The sequence below is a fragment of the Neofelis nebulosa genome, chromosome 18, assembly GCF_028018385.1.
Source record: "Neofelis nebulosa isolate mNeoNeb1 chromosome 18, mNeoNeb1.pri, whole genome shotgun sequence".
Taxonomy (NCBI): Eukaryota; Metazoa; Chordata; class Mammalia; order Carnivora; family Felidae; genus Neofelis; species Neofelis nebulosa.
The window spans coordinates 41004463-41016261 of NC_080799.1; the positions used below are offsets into that span (position 1 = coordinate 41004463).

At 41.7% G+C, this 11799-nt stretch overlaps 1 protein-coding gene across 1 annotated transcript in view; it reads left to right on the forward strand.

The window, feature by feature from the left end:
- Nucleotides 1-8717, forward strand: part of LOC131500960 (ectonucleotide pyrophosphatase/phosphodiesterase family member 7-like) — a 28630-nt gene extending 19913 nt beyond the window's left edge. Inside the window, exons 3-5 of the mRNA XM_058710565.1 lie at nucleotides 5175-5801; nucleotides 7884-8127; nucleotides 8707-8717. Of these exons, the coding sequence (XP_058566548.1) occupies nucleotides 5175-5801; nucleotides 7884-8127; nucleotides 8707-8717 (882 nt within the window). The remainder of the gene's footprint in view (nucleotides 1-5174; nucleotides 5802-7883; nucleotides 8128-8706) is intronic.
- The last annotated feature ends 3082 nt before the right edge of the window (nucleotides 8718-11799 follow it).

Sequence of the window (11799 nt, forward strand, 5' to 3'; positions counted from 1 at the left end):
TAACTTTGAGGCAGAGACCACCATGCAAATAAATTCTGTCCTTCCAAGAAAATAAGATTCATAACACTACATGTCTAATACTGATTTAAGTGCTTTACATTTATTAGTTTATAACAGCTCTTAGGTGGGTGCTACAATTATGTCCACTTAACAGATGAGTAAACTGTTAAACAGAGCAGTGCCATAACTTCTCAAAGTCACAAAGCTTGCAAAAGGCAAAGCTGAGATTTGAATTCACTCAGGGTTCAGCAACTCTTAACTCTTAACCATAACAGAATATTATTTCCTTGGCCAAAACATTTAGTCATGGATCTGATAGTGAATCTTACTGCTAGGGAGATCTGGGCAGTCTTCATTAATTCACTATTCAACTTGCTATGATATTTGTTCATTGGCATGAGGGTTCTTGTAGCATTCTTTCCTGTAGTTTTTCTTATTCACAGTTCTTGTCTCATTGCCATTTATTTTCAGGACTTTGTTTCCTTCTGCTCAACTCATAATCAGAGTGTTCTTCCTCTTTGCTGAATTCATAAGTGGTTATGCAGAAAAAGATCTGGTTCAGGGCCAGGCGACTGAAAACACGCCATTCATTTAGCAAGTAAAAGTCAAGTTGGTGCATCTCTCATTCTACCACTCCTGCCATGGGACAGAGCCATTGCCCAGCAGCCTGAAGAGATAGCAGGAAAACCACTGCATTCAAGGCAGACCTGTGGCCCCAGGTCAGCTTCCCAGTAACAGGATTCCAACTGGCCCTAAATGTCATTCAGGAACCCATATGTTTTGCCAGGCAGGGCTATGGGGGGGTGGCCTGGCCTGTATCCATCACTGGGAAAATCCATCGTTCTCCGGAGTCTCTTCCAGGCAGGCTTTGTGGAGATTGATGCATTCACCTTTAATAGGACTAAAATGTTTTCCTTCCATGACACTAATGCTGCCAGAGTTCATCAAGATACACAAGCATTGACATGCCTTACACATGATGCCTAAAAGATGGGATTCCTGGCCACCTTTGCGTCCATTAGTCATGGTCCATGAGCATATCCACACTCCAGCAGGACTTCACTAATGGTCAGGGTATGAACAGAGAAGCTCCATTTAGAGCAAGCTCATATTTTAAATGAACATACCTGATAACTGAACATGATTAATGGCTGAGGTGGTTCACCATGTTCAGAAGTCCTAATCCTCAGAGAAAGGCAGACAGCCATGACTGTAAGATCCAAGAGAACCATAAAAACCTAGGGGCACGTTTCACCTCTCTATGGAGGAGCTATAGAGTGTATTAAGGAGTGAAATGGCAGAGGATGATCCGAGTGAGATCCCCATGGCTGCCAAGAGTCTGTATCAGGACCATGGTAGGCTATTACCAGGAGGGGATTCAGAGAGACCGTGGGGAGTTTAGCTATGGTTTTCAATGTAAGCCAAGTCTCCTAGACAATAGCTTCCAAACTTGGAAGAGCTGTGAGCAAGATGGTGCCAGGTACTTCTGCCTAGAGTGTTAATAACAGAATAATTCATCCCAATATTGGCCCAAACCATGTTTTTATAATGCATCATAAAGACTCTAAGAATAATAATCTGACCTCCAAAAGGGTGTGGGATGGGGAGAAAATAGAATCTTGGCCGTCTGGCTCCTTCTGTTCAGTGACTCCTCTGGAGCACAGAAAAGCAATGAAAACGCTCAGACTTCTGAATTTCACATACATACAGTCCATCTCTTTCCACCCAGTCACTCCCTAGAAGGAGGAACTAACTCCTTTCCCTAAACCACACACACTTCCCACCAAAGCACAACCATGATAAAATGTTCAAGGGCCTTCCTAAAACATGTGCACCTTGTGACATTCACTCTGTCACTTAAAGGAAGAAATAAAACAAAATACAAAACCAAACTGAAACTTCTGCTCTAATGATTTGTTCTGAAGAGTTTGGTGGGATCTGTACAAGGATTTTTCCCATAGTAAGTACCAACTCTTGTTTTAAAAAAGCAACTTAAGAATAATAGCCACATTGATGCAAAACTACACTAAGGGAGAATAATGAACCTAATAAAACCAGCGATTTTCCAATTGCTATTGCTACTGGAAACACTGATTATGCTAATTAAAGGGTAGAATAGTAAATACCCACTCTTTTGCATCCAATTAAGTGCTCAGATTATTTCTCAGAAGTATTTGTTGAAAATAGCACTTTTGATTATCACGGGTCCCAAATAAACAGAGTCGTGTGTGTGTGTGTTTGTATGTGTGTGTGTGTGTGTGTGTGTGTGTGTGTGTGTGTGTCTGCACACCCTCAAATACACATTTATCTCTGGAGCTCTTTTCATGGAGTAGTGTAACTCTTAAAATTCCTATGGGACCAAGTAAAAAAAAAATCATACAGCTTGGGATATCTTTAAAGAAAGTGTATGTTGAGAACGCAGCACAAGAAAACAATTTCAAGTTGGGAACATGTGAGATTTAACACACAAACATCAAGAACACAAATGGATAGGCAAGGCTGCCTAAGTCCCTCATAAAGTCAATGTCAGCTTATTCTAGATAATAAAATAGCCAAACTATGTTGTACAAAACATTGAAAGTTTTATCCTTCCAGCCAATTCCATACTTCAGAGCAAAGTCAATTTATATGTAAGTTAAACAAAGTACCATCGCTAAAAACTGAGAATTATGAGTAATGCCAATCAGAAATGCAATAAATAAATACTAGAGGATTTGCAAGTTAAAGCAACCATATAAATTCTATTATCAGAAATGAAAATGTGTTGCCTGAAGAGATTACAAATAAGATGCTAGAACCCAAAAAAGGAAGAGCTTCTGTAACTATTTCCATAAGTTAATCAGGAGTGAGAATAGGATGGGTTTTGCACCGACTAAAGGAGATGCAATTCATACATTCATTCAACATGCGTTTAACCAACAATTACCACCTACACTGCACCAGGCCTATTCTAGGTCCCAGGAAAAGAGTGGTCAACAAAATCAACATGGCCCCTGATCTCCTGGAACTCCCATTCTAAGGGAGGGAAATAGATAGTAAACAAAGTAAGATAATTTCAGATTGAGTAAAGTGTTTTATAGAAAATAAAACTAAATCACATAAAATGAATGCTGGAGGGCAGAGGGCACAATATTTCACCTATAACTATGGATAGCAGAGCTTCTGGAGCCTTGCGAAGAATTTAGTATTAAGAATTCTGCCTTTTTTTTTTTTAAGTAGGCTGCACACCCAGCATGGAGGGAGTCCAATGCAGGCCTTGATCTTATGACCCTGAGATCAAGACCTGAGCTGAGATCAAGAGTCAGACACTTAACTGACTAAGCCACCCAGGCACACCTTAAGACTTCTGTCTTACTTCAAATTTCCTAAAAGTAGAGCTTGAGGCAGGGGTTTAGTGCATGTGAGGCATTGAGGGAGAGTTCTCAGGAGATGGGAGTAAGGGAAACTGACAGGGCAGGGTTTGAAAGATAAATGGTCCCCAAAGTTGGATACCAGCTTCAGCATGATCCCACAGGGAGCTCTGGCGCATGAATTACACCCCCATGTTATCCCAGCCTGAAGCAAGTAAGCTGGTCTTTTGTCCTCCCATTAGTCAATTCCTGGCCATAGGTAGCTGGGAGTGAAGGAGCAGTATGGAACAACTTTCCAGGTGAGGCAAGATTTGGCCACTTGGCTAAAGGTAATTTTCCAGAACATGGAGCAGCTGAAGTGAATGTGAGTTCACTGGCCCAGTAAGGGGATCTGGGTAGAAAAACAACAGCATCTCCTACAACTTCAAAATTGCTTTCTTGTTTCTCTCTCTTAAACAGTATATAGGAAGTTTTCATTACTCTCTATTTATACTCTTCTGTTCATTTGTTAATCAAACAGCCACAACCCAGGTGCCATTATCCCCAAAGTCTTCCTGATCATTTATTCTCCATACCAAATCAACACAGTTACACCAATCTTGGTTCTACTAAAACCAATAAATCTTTTGTGTTTTTCAAAACATTCAAACCTTGGGTGACACAGCAGGTGCCACAATATAGCCTTCAAGTTAATAGCTTTGCTGAGGCAAAGGAAAATACTTGCTCCCCAAATACACAAGTCATTCATTTATTGAACCAAAAATCTATTGAGCCCCTACTATGTGCCATGTCCTGGTTGAGTAGATGCTTTCCAACAACAGGACTTATTTAGTGAGATGTGTTCATCTTGTTGTGAACTCATTAAAGAGCATATATAATTTTTTTTTCCTAACAATTTTCCCAAACTTTGTCAACAGCCACCTTTCTACTGGGGAGATCACTTAAGAATATTTCATAACTTTGCAATTACATGTGTTGTTAAACCAATATATTGAATTATTTCTGGTTCAAAGCTTTCCTCAGCCCTTACTTCTCCTCCCCAGAAGTCCCAAGATCAAATCTCATTGGCTCTGACTGGGACATGGGCCCACGTCTGAACCAACTGCTGTGGCCAATGGATACAGTGTCCTCTAATTGGCCAGGCCACAGCCACATCCCACTTCTGGAGCCTGATGTGGAACCAATACATCCCAAACCAGCCATGAAGCAAGGGCAGAGAGGAGAGCCTCTAGGGGAAGTCAGCGCTTTCTGAACCAGCAGAAGGATATTGGGTGCTAGGCAGGCAAACTGTCCACTATACAATTCAGCGAAGGCTTTATGGTGATTTGCTATACCTGGAGGCAAAGAAAAGACTGCCTAGCACATGCCAAAACACAATACCCAACACTTTACCTTAAAGTTATCTGGCTTAATCCTCACAAAAATACCATCAACTTTTTGGCATTTTACATATAGAAACCCTGAAGCATAATAAGTTAAAGAACACACTCACCATCAGCAACTTTTTCCTCCATTCCAAGGGACTTTTTTTTTTTCATTTTGCCATCTCTAAAGTTGGAGTGCATCTTAAAATCAGTGGAGTGTCATGGTTTAACTGGCAGCATTTTTCTTCCAGTAGCACATAAAATAATAACATGTCTTGCAACTAACAGTGTTTTAGATTTGATGAGATCCTGGTGAAGCCATGAAGCCTGGTGAAGCCAACCCCATCTGACTCCAAAGCTCCAAAGGGACTAGGGCAGAGATGTCAACAAGTCAGGCTTTGCTTATTTTATAAAATATATAAGATACAGCCCTGATAGAATTTTCTTCTTGTACTTGCAGGGGAGGAAGACAGCATCATTCCACTATCCTGGGGGAGGTGCAAAGTACAAAGGGGAGGCTGTCCAGCGGTCCCTGGTGGAGTCTCACACTCACCCAGACAGCAATGAGACAGAGTGGAGGGAGAACATCGATATTGTCATGAACTGGTTCACTAAGGAAGACTTTGATTTTGTGACCCTGTACTATGGAGAGCCAGATAACGTGGGACACAAATTTGGGCCTGAGACGGAGAACAGAAGGGTGATGATTCAGCAAATTGACAGAACCATTGGGTACCTGGTGGAAGCCATTAAGAGGCACAGCTTGACCAAGCACCTCAATGTCATCATCACATCAGACCATGGCATGACCACAGTAAAAAAGAGGCCCAATGTCACTGAGATCCTCTTGACAAACTACATCAAGTACAAGGACTTGGTCAAGTTTGATATCGTGGACTATGGTGGCTTTGGGATGATCCTGCCCAAACCAGGGAAAGAGGAAGCTGTTTACCAAGCACTGAAGAATGCACATCCTCACCTCAATGTGTACAAGAAGGAGGAATTCCCAGAACGCTTCCATTTTGCTAAACACAAGCGGGTGCTGCCAATTGTGATGTACGCTGACTCTGGTTATAACATCAATGGGGTGAGTCGATTCTAAAATGAATGAAGTCATCTTGGATCTGGGAGACAGCCTCTAGAGAGAAACGATTCTGAAAAAAAATTAAAACAAGTTGTAACCCACTGTTAGTTCTAAGTGTTCCCCACCCTCACCCCATGTCTCACCCAACCAACCCTGTCCCATGTTACTGCTATGCAGTTATAATGACAAACATCCCCGACCAAAGCTCTGTCCAGCACTGTACTAAAAATTTAACATGAGTTGTTTCATTTTTGTCTTCCCATCAACCCAAAGATAGATACTCTTATCTCCCTTGTTTTATTTAATAAGGAATAAGCCAAAGATAGAGAGAAGTGATTCAGGATTAGAAGTATAAGGTTAATGTTTGAATCCAAGCCTGTGTGCTTGCTTGATCATTATGCACAGATCACCAGTAGATTCACCAAAAATAACCATGTGCTGGTTCCCCTTTACACATATCAAGGAGAAGGAGGAGGGGAAGGGGAAGGAGAGGGACAGGGAGGTAGAGGGAGAAGGAGAGGGAGGGGGAGGGGAAGGAGGAGGGTGATGGGAAGGAGAAAGAGAAGGAGGAGGAGGAGGAGGAGGAGGGGAGGGAGAGGAGAAGAAGGAGAAGCCCTGTTCATACACACACACACACACACACACACACACACACACACACACACACACACACATTATACACAAATGGTCACAATAGCATTATTCATAAAAATCAAAAAGTGAAAACAAACCAATTGCCCATCAACTGATGAATGAATAAACAAAATATGATATAACCATACAATGGAATATTATGTTGCCATTAAAAGGAACAAGGTACTGATACATGCTACAACTTGAATGAACCTTGAGAACACTATATTTACTGAAAGAAAGTAGATACGAAAGACTTTGTATGATTCTATTTAAATGAAATGTTCAGCACAAGCAAATCTATAGAAACAGAACACAGATTGGTGATTGTCGGATGGGGAAGGGGGAGAGATGTTGGGAAGAAATGGGGAGTGACTCCTGAAGGGTACAGGGTTTCTTTTTGGGGTGATGAAAATTGATTGTGGTGATAGCTGCACACCTCTGTGAAACAAAATTTAAAATCATTGAATTGTACACTTTAAATGGGTACATTATATGGTAATTATACACATTATATCTCAAGAAAGCAGTTATGAAAAAATAAGCAAGCCTAAAGAAGAAAATACCAAAATCAATGCTAATTGTGAGATAGATTTAAGGTGGTATGGTTTTTGTTAACTATCAACCAATAATTCATGGCAGAACAAAATGTAAGTGATGTTTAAACACTGCATGACAGAAGAGCATCCCAGAAATAGTTTGAAGAAGACTTGTCCTAGGCTATGGACATGAGCCAAACATTATATTTGCAATCTGTTCAGAGTATAATAGGTATAGGAAAATTCATAAGGTTATTGTTTAGCGTTGGTGGAAATAGTCACAGTAAAATGCAACTATTTCTTGATATTTTGCAATCCCTCACATGACCCAGAACACTGAGGATGCATGCCCAAAGCGAAGTTCTTGCCAAGGAGAAATTCCATATCCACTGGCCTCTTTCTAAACCTGGTTCATGATATAACAAGTTGAGAGTGATGTGAAGGAATTTAATGCAATAGTCACATTCCCAACATAACCAACCAGGTTTGAGGGAATAGGGAAACTTCTGAACTGACCATTAGAAAATCCTTTGGGTCTCAGTGCCTCTCACTGAGTACACTTCTCAGATCCCCATCCACCTGCCTGACTTAATGTGAAGTGGGTGTTAGTCTTCCCTCTTCAGGATTAAGGAACTTGCAAAGCACAGGAGGCTATCACCAGAGGCACTATGTTTCAGCTTATTATTGTCAGTATTACCTTCTTGCTGTGTCTAATGGGTATACTTTCTTTATTCTCTTTCTTAAAGATCTTTCATTCCTTGCTCTTCCCTTTGGCACTGCAGAGCAGTGTCCTTCCTTGTCATTTAAATTTTCAAAGGTTTCATGGATCTGACAAGCATGACAATAACTAAGGGACAGTTTTCTTTCAGGGGATTGGAGCCTAAAACGGCTTTTTTATTATTTTTTTTTTCAGCAACTAATAATATATTTCAACAAAGGAGATCATGGCTTTGATAATGTCTACATGGACATGAAGACCATATTCAGAGCTTTTGGGCCAGATTTCAAAAAGAATCACCTAGCTGAGCCTTTTGACAGCATCCACATCTACCCACTCATGTGTAAGCTCCTGGGGGTTACCCCTGAACCCCATAACGGCTCCCTGGCAGTCACCCAGGAAATGCTTGTGCAACATGAGCACAATGAGCAGCAGCCAGGTGAGATACAAGAGCAACCACCAGAAAACTGGCAGTCTGATCTATTCTGTCCTGAGATACAAACGAATGAAAAAGAGGTTGGGCGGGGGAGTGAGGGGGCCACTGGTAGAATCGAGCAGAATAATCCTGTTTGTCCAACAGCTTCAGCATCTGCAGGGCAAGATAGCAGCAGCTCTTAAACAGGTAGCAAAGGAAACAGGGAATCCCTCCACGTGCTGGTGACATTTCATACAGTGCCTCTGGGGCCAAAGGAAGGCTCTCCGTAGACAGTCAAGCAATAATCCTTCTGATCCTTAGAAATCACATGCAATCTGCCCCCTGATGTCCCTTGTAGTACAGAAAAGCAGTCTTCCTTCAGCAACTCAGCCTTTGCTAGTGCCTGGAAGAAAGCTGCTCACAGTGGAGGAAGCCTTACCATTCCACTCATTGCTGAAAAAAGAAGGAAGGAGGTGTTTCTGTAAATGGGGTTGCTAATTCTTAAGACTTCAAAACCTTAAACCTGGGTGATATAAAGGAAGAATGGTATAGTCTCTAAGGATGCAGTTGTTTGCAACCAGTGGCCAGCTTTTCTTCTGCCAGGAGAGACTTAGATGCTGTTCAGTGATTTATCACACTTAAAGCAACTACATTCAATCAAAACAGAGTATAAAGGACACGCTTTTCCCTTCTTCTAAGCCACTGCACACGATTTTCTTGTGAACTTACAGGATGCAGGCCATTTTGTAGGAAACTACTTAAATGAATGACCAACTCAGGAAATTATTGGGATTTTTTTTTAAGTTTTAGAGTTTTGCTATAACTATTTGGCCCCTACCCCCGTCTCATAGCCCATTGGGAACCTGGGGTAAGGTGTCTGACTGCTGTCAGTTATTGATAAGCAGGATGTCCCACCAACTGATTTTCAGCAAATTGGCTTTTAGCAAATTGGCCACTTGGCAAAGTGGTCATTAGGCAAATGGGTCATTTGGCGAATAGGTCATTTAGTAAATCGCCTTTCAATGACTTGCCCTATGAGGTTTCTCTACAGTGAACACTTTCTTGGGTTAAATGTACATTTCATTTCCATAATTAATATTCACCAGAGCTTGGATGAAAAACTTCCCAGAGACCCAGGAGCAGCAAGAACAGCCTCTTAATAATCAGACAATTAAAAAACCATCTTATATTTTATCAGGAGCAGAGACACAGAAGACATTCCCTCTCCAGAAGATAGCGTTTGGCCTCGGGATTGTGACAGGAGTTCTTGCAGTTCTGTGTGTTGCTAGTGTGACATACACAGTCATTCGTCGGAAAAAGAAGTGAGTATTCTTTGGGTTTCCCAGGGTTTATCAGTGTACATTATAATAATCCACTTCAACCATTTCTTGCATGCCAGAGGGGGTCCAGCACTTTGAGAACCCAGCAACCAGAGCCAGGTTCATGACTTGTAAAGTGAGCAGTCACTCAAGCCCCAGGGCTCAAAAGAGCCCTCAACTTGGTTTAATAATCTACTAGTCTGTCACCATTTCAGAATTCTTGATTTTTTATTTATTTTATTTGAGAGAGAGGGAGAGAGATAGACAGAGAGTCCCAAGCAGGCTCCATGTTCAGCACAGAGCCCAATTCAGGGCTCATTCTCACAATCCTGGGATCATGACCTGAGCCAGAATCAAAAGTCAGAAGCTCAACCGACTAAACCACCCAGGCGCCCCAGAATTCTTGATTTTTTTTAACAAAGACCTTGCATTTTCATTTTGTACTGGGCCTCCAAAATTAAATACCAGTTGCATTAGTTTTCCACAGCTGCCATAACAAAGTACAACAACGTACCTGGCTTAAAAGAACAGGTACTTATTGTCTCACAGACCTGGAGGGGAAAGTCCAAAATCAAGATGTTAGAAGGTCAAAGCTGCCTCCAAAATTTGTATGGGAGAATCCTTCCTTGCCTCTCTAGCTTCTGGTAGTTGCTGGCAATCATTCGTATTCCTTGGTTTATAGATGCATCATTCCAGTCTCTGCCTCCATCATCACATGGCCATCTTCGCCGTGTGTCTCTGCCTTTACATGGTGTTCTCTTCTCTGGTGTCCATGACACCACTCAAGGGATATAGGGCCCTCTGTACTCCAGGATTACCTCACCTTAATTATATCTGCAAAGAGTCTATTTCCAAATAAGGTCACCAATACCATAAGGTCCTAAGTACCAGGGGTCAGGACTTCCAACATATTCTCTGGAGGGACACAATCCAACCCATAACACTGGTTCTGCCACCAACTAAAGCATTACAGAGCCCTGGTGCACCTCTTTCTATATCTCAATACTTATATCATTAGACTGAGCCTCCCATATTCCTTATTATACCCAACCCTGACCATTCTTCTGCTTTAACATAGCTCCTGTCTCAATAGAATGGAGGCCTCCTGAACACTATAAACAGCCTAAGGGAAGTCAGAACTTTACTTAACCTTAACTCCATTACAAAGCCCACATTTAATGTAATTTATATTTGAACTATAAAAATTTCCTATAAGTTGAAACATGACCTATAAAGGTCTCTATGCCCTGAAGCAACATTTTAAAAAGAAATCAATTGGTCCTTTTCTACAGAAACCACCAGCTATAGGAGAGCTAAAGGAAAAACTTCAATGTACTGATTGAACTGCCATGCCCACAGCATAATTTCTAAAAGGCAACCATTCTGTACGGTTAAAATATATTAGATGGTGGTGGTTGTTGACGTTGTTGCTGTTGTCGTTAAAAACCTCCAATCCTGGGGCGCCTGGGTGGCGCAGTCGGTTAAGCGTCCGACTTCAGCCAGGTCACGATCTCGCGGTCCGTGAGTTCGAGCCCCGCGTCAGGCTCTGGGCTGATGGCTCGGAGCCTGGAGCCTGTTTCTGATTCTGTGTCTTCCTCTCTCTCTGCCCCTCTCCCGTTCATGCTCTGTCTCTCTCTGTCCCAAAAATAAATAAAAAAAATAAAAAATAAATAAAAAAAAAAAAAACCCTCCAATCCAGAAGTTGAATCTTTAATATAGCATGTGCACATACACATCCCCTCTCGCCACTGGCAGGACCATGGGATGGGTCCTAATGCTTCTCTCCATATCAACACTCCCCAGAAGTTTTACTTTTTGTGGTACCTAATCTTCATTTACACCTGAACACACACCTGTGAGGCCCCTGGGATGTTAACAATCCCTTCACTGTCTTAATTCTTCCAGATTCAGATCTGAGATATGTGACCTTATGAACTCTGTCCCTCCCTAGAGCCCACACACCAAAATAAAGGTTTCTTCTGTGTGCAAGTCAGTGTCATAGACCACTCCGGGTCCTTTCCCAAACTACATCCCCATCTGGCATTAGGAAAGGCTAAAACAGCCTAGATTTATTAATATCTTAGTATAACATCATACAGTATTACTTATTATGGCACTGACTGTACATGCCCTTTTGCTCCTCAGAAGAAACGCAATTAATAGCTACTTTGTGTGTTAACAAAATAAGCCTAGTATTGATGAGTTTGACCCTTTCCCATTGGTTTTCATTGTCTACTGCAGGCAGAGAGCTGATCAAAAGAGCAAAAGTGGACCAATCGGCCTGGCCCAGTTCTGAAGCATCATTCTCTTAAGACCAAGCCTTGGCCCTGGTTAAGGCTCATCATATCTCAGATGATTCTACCTCAGGATACCATGA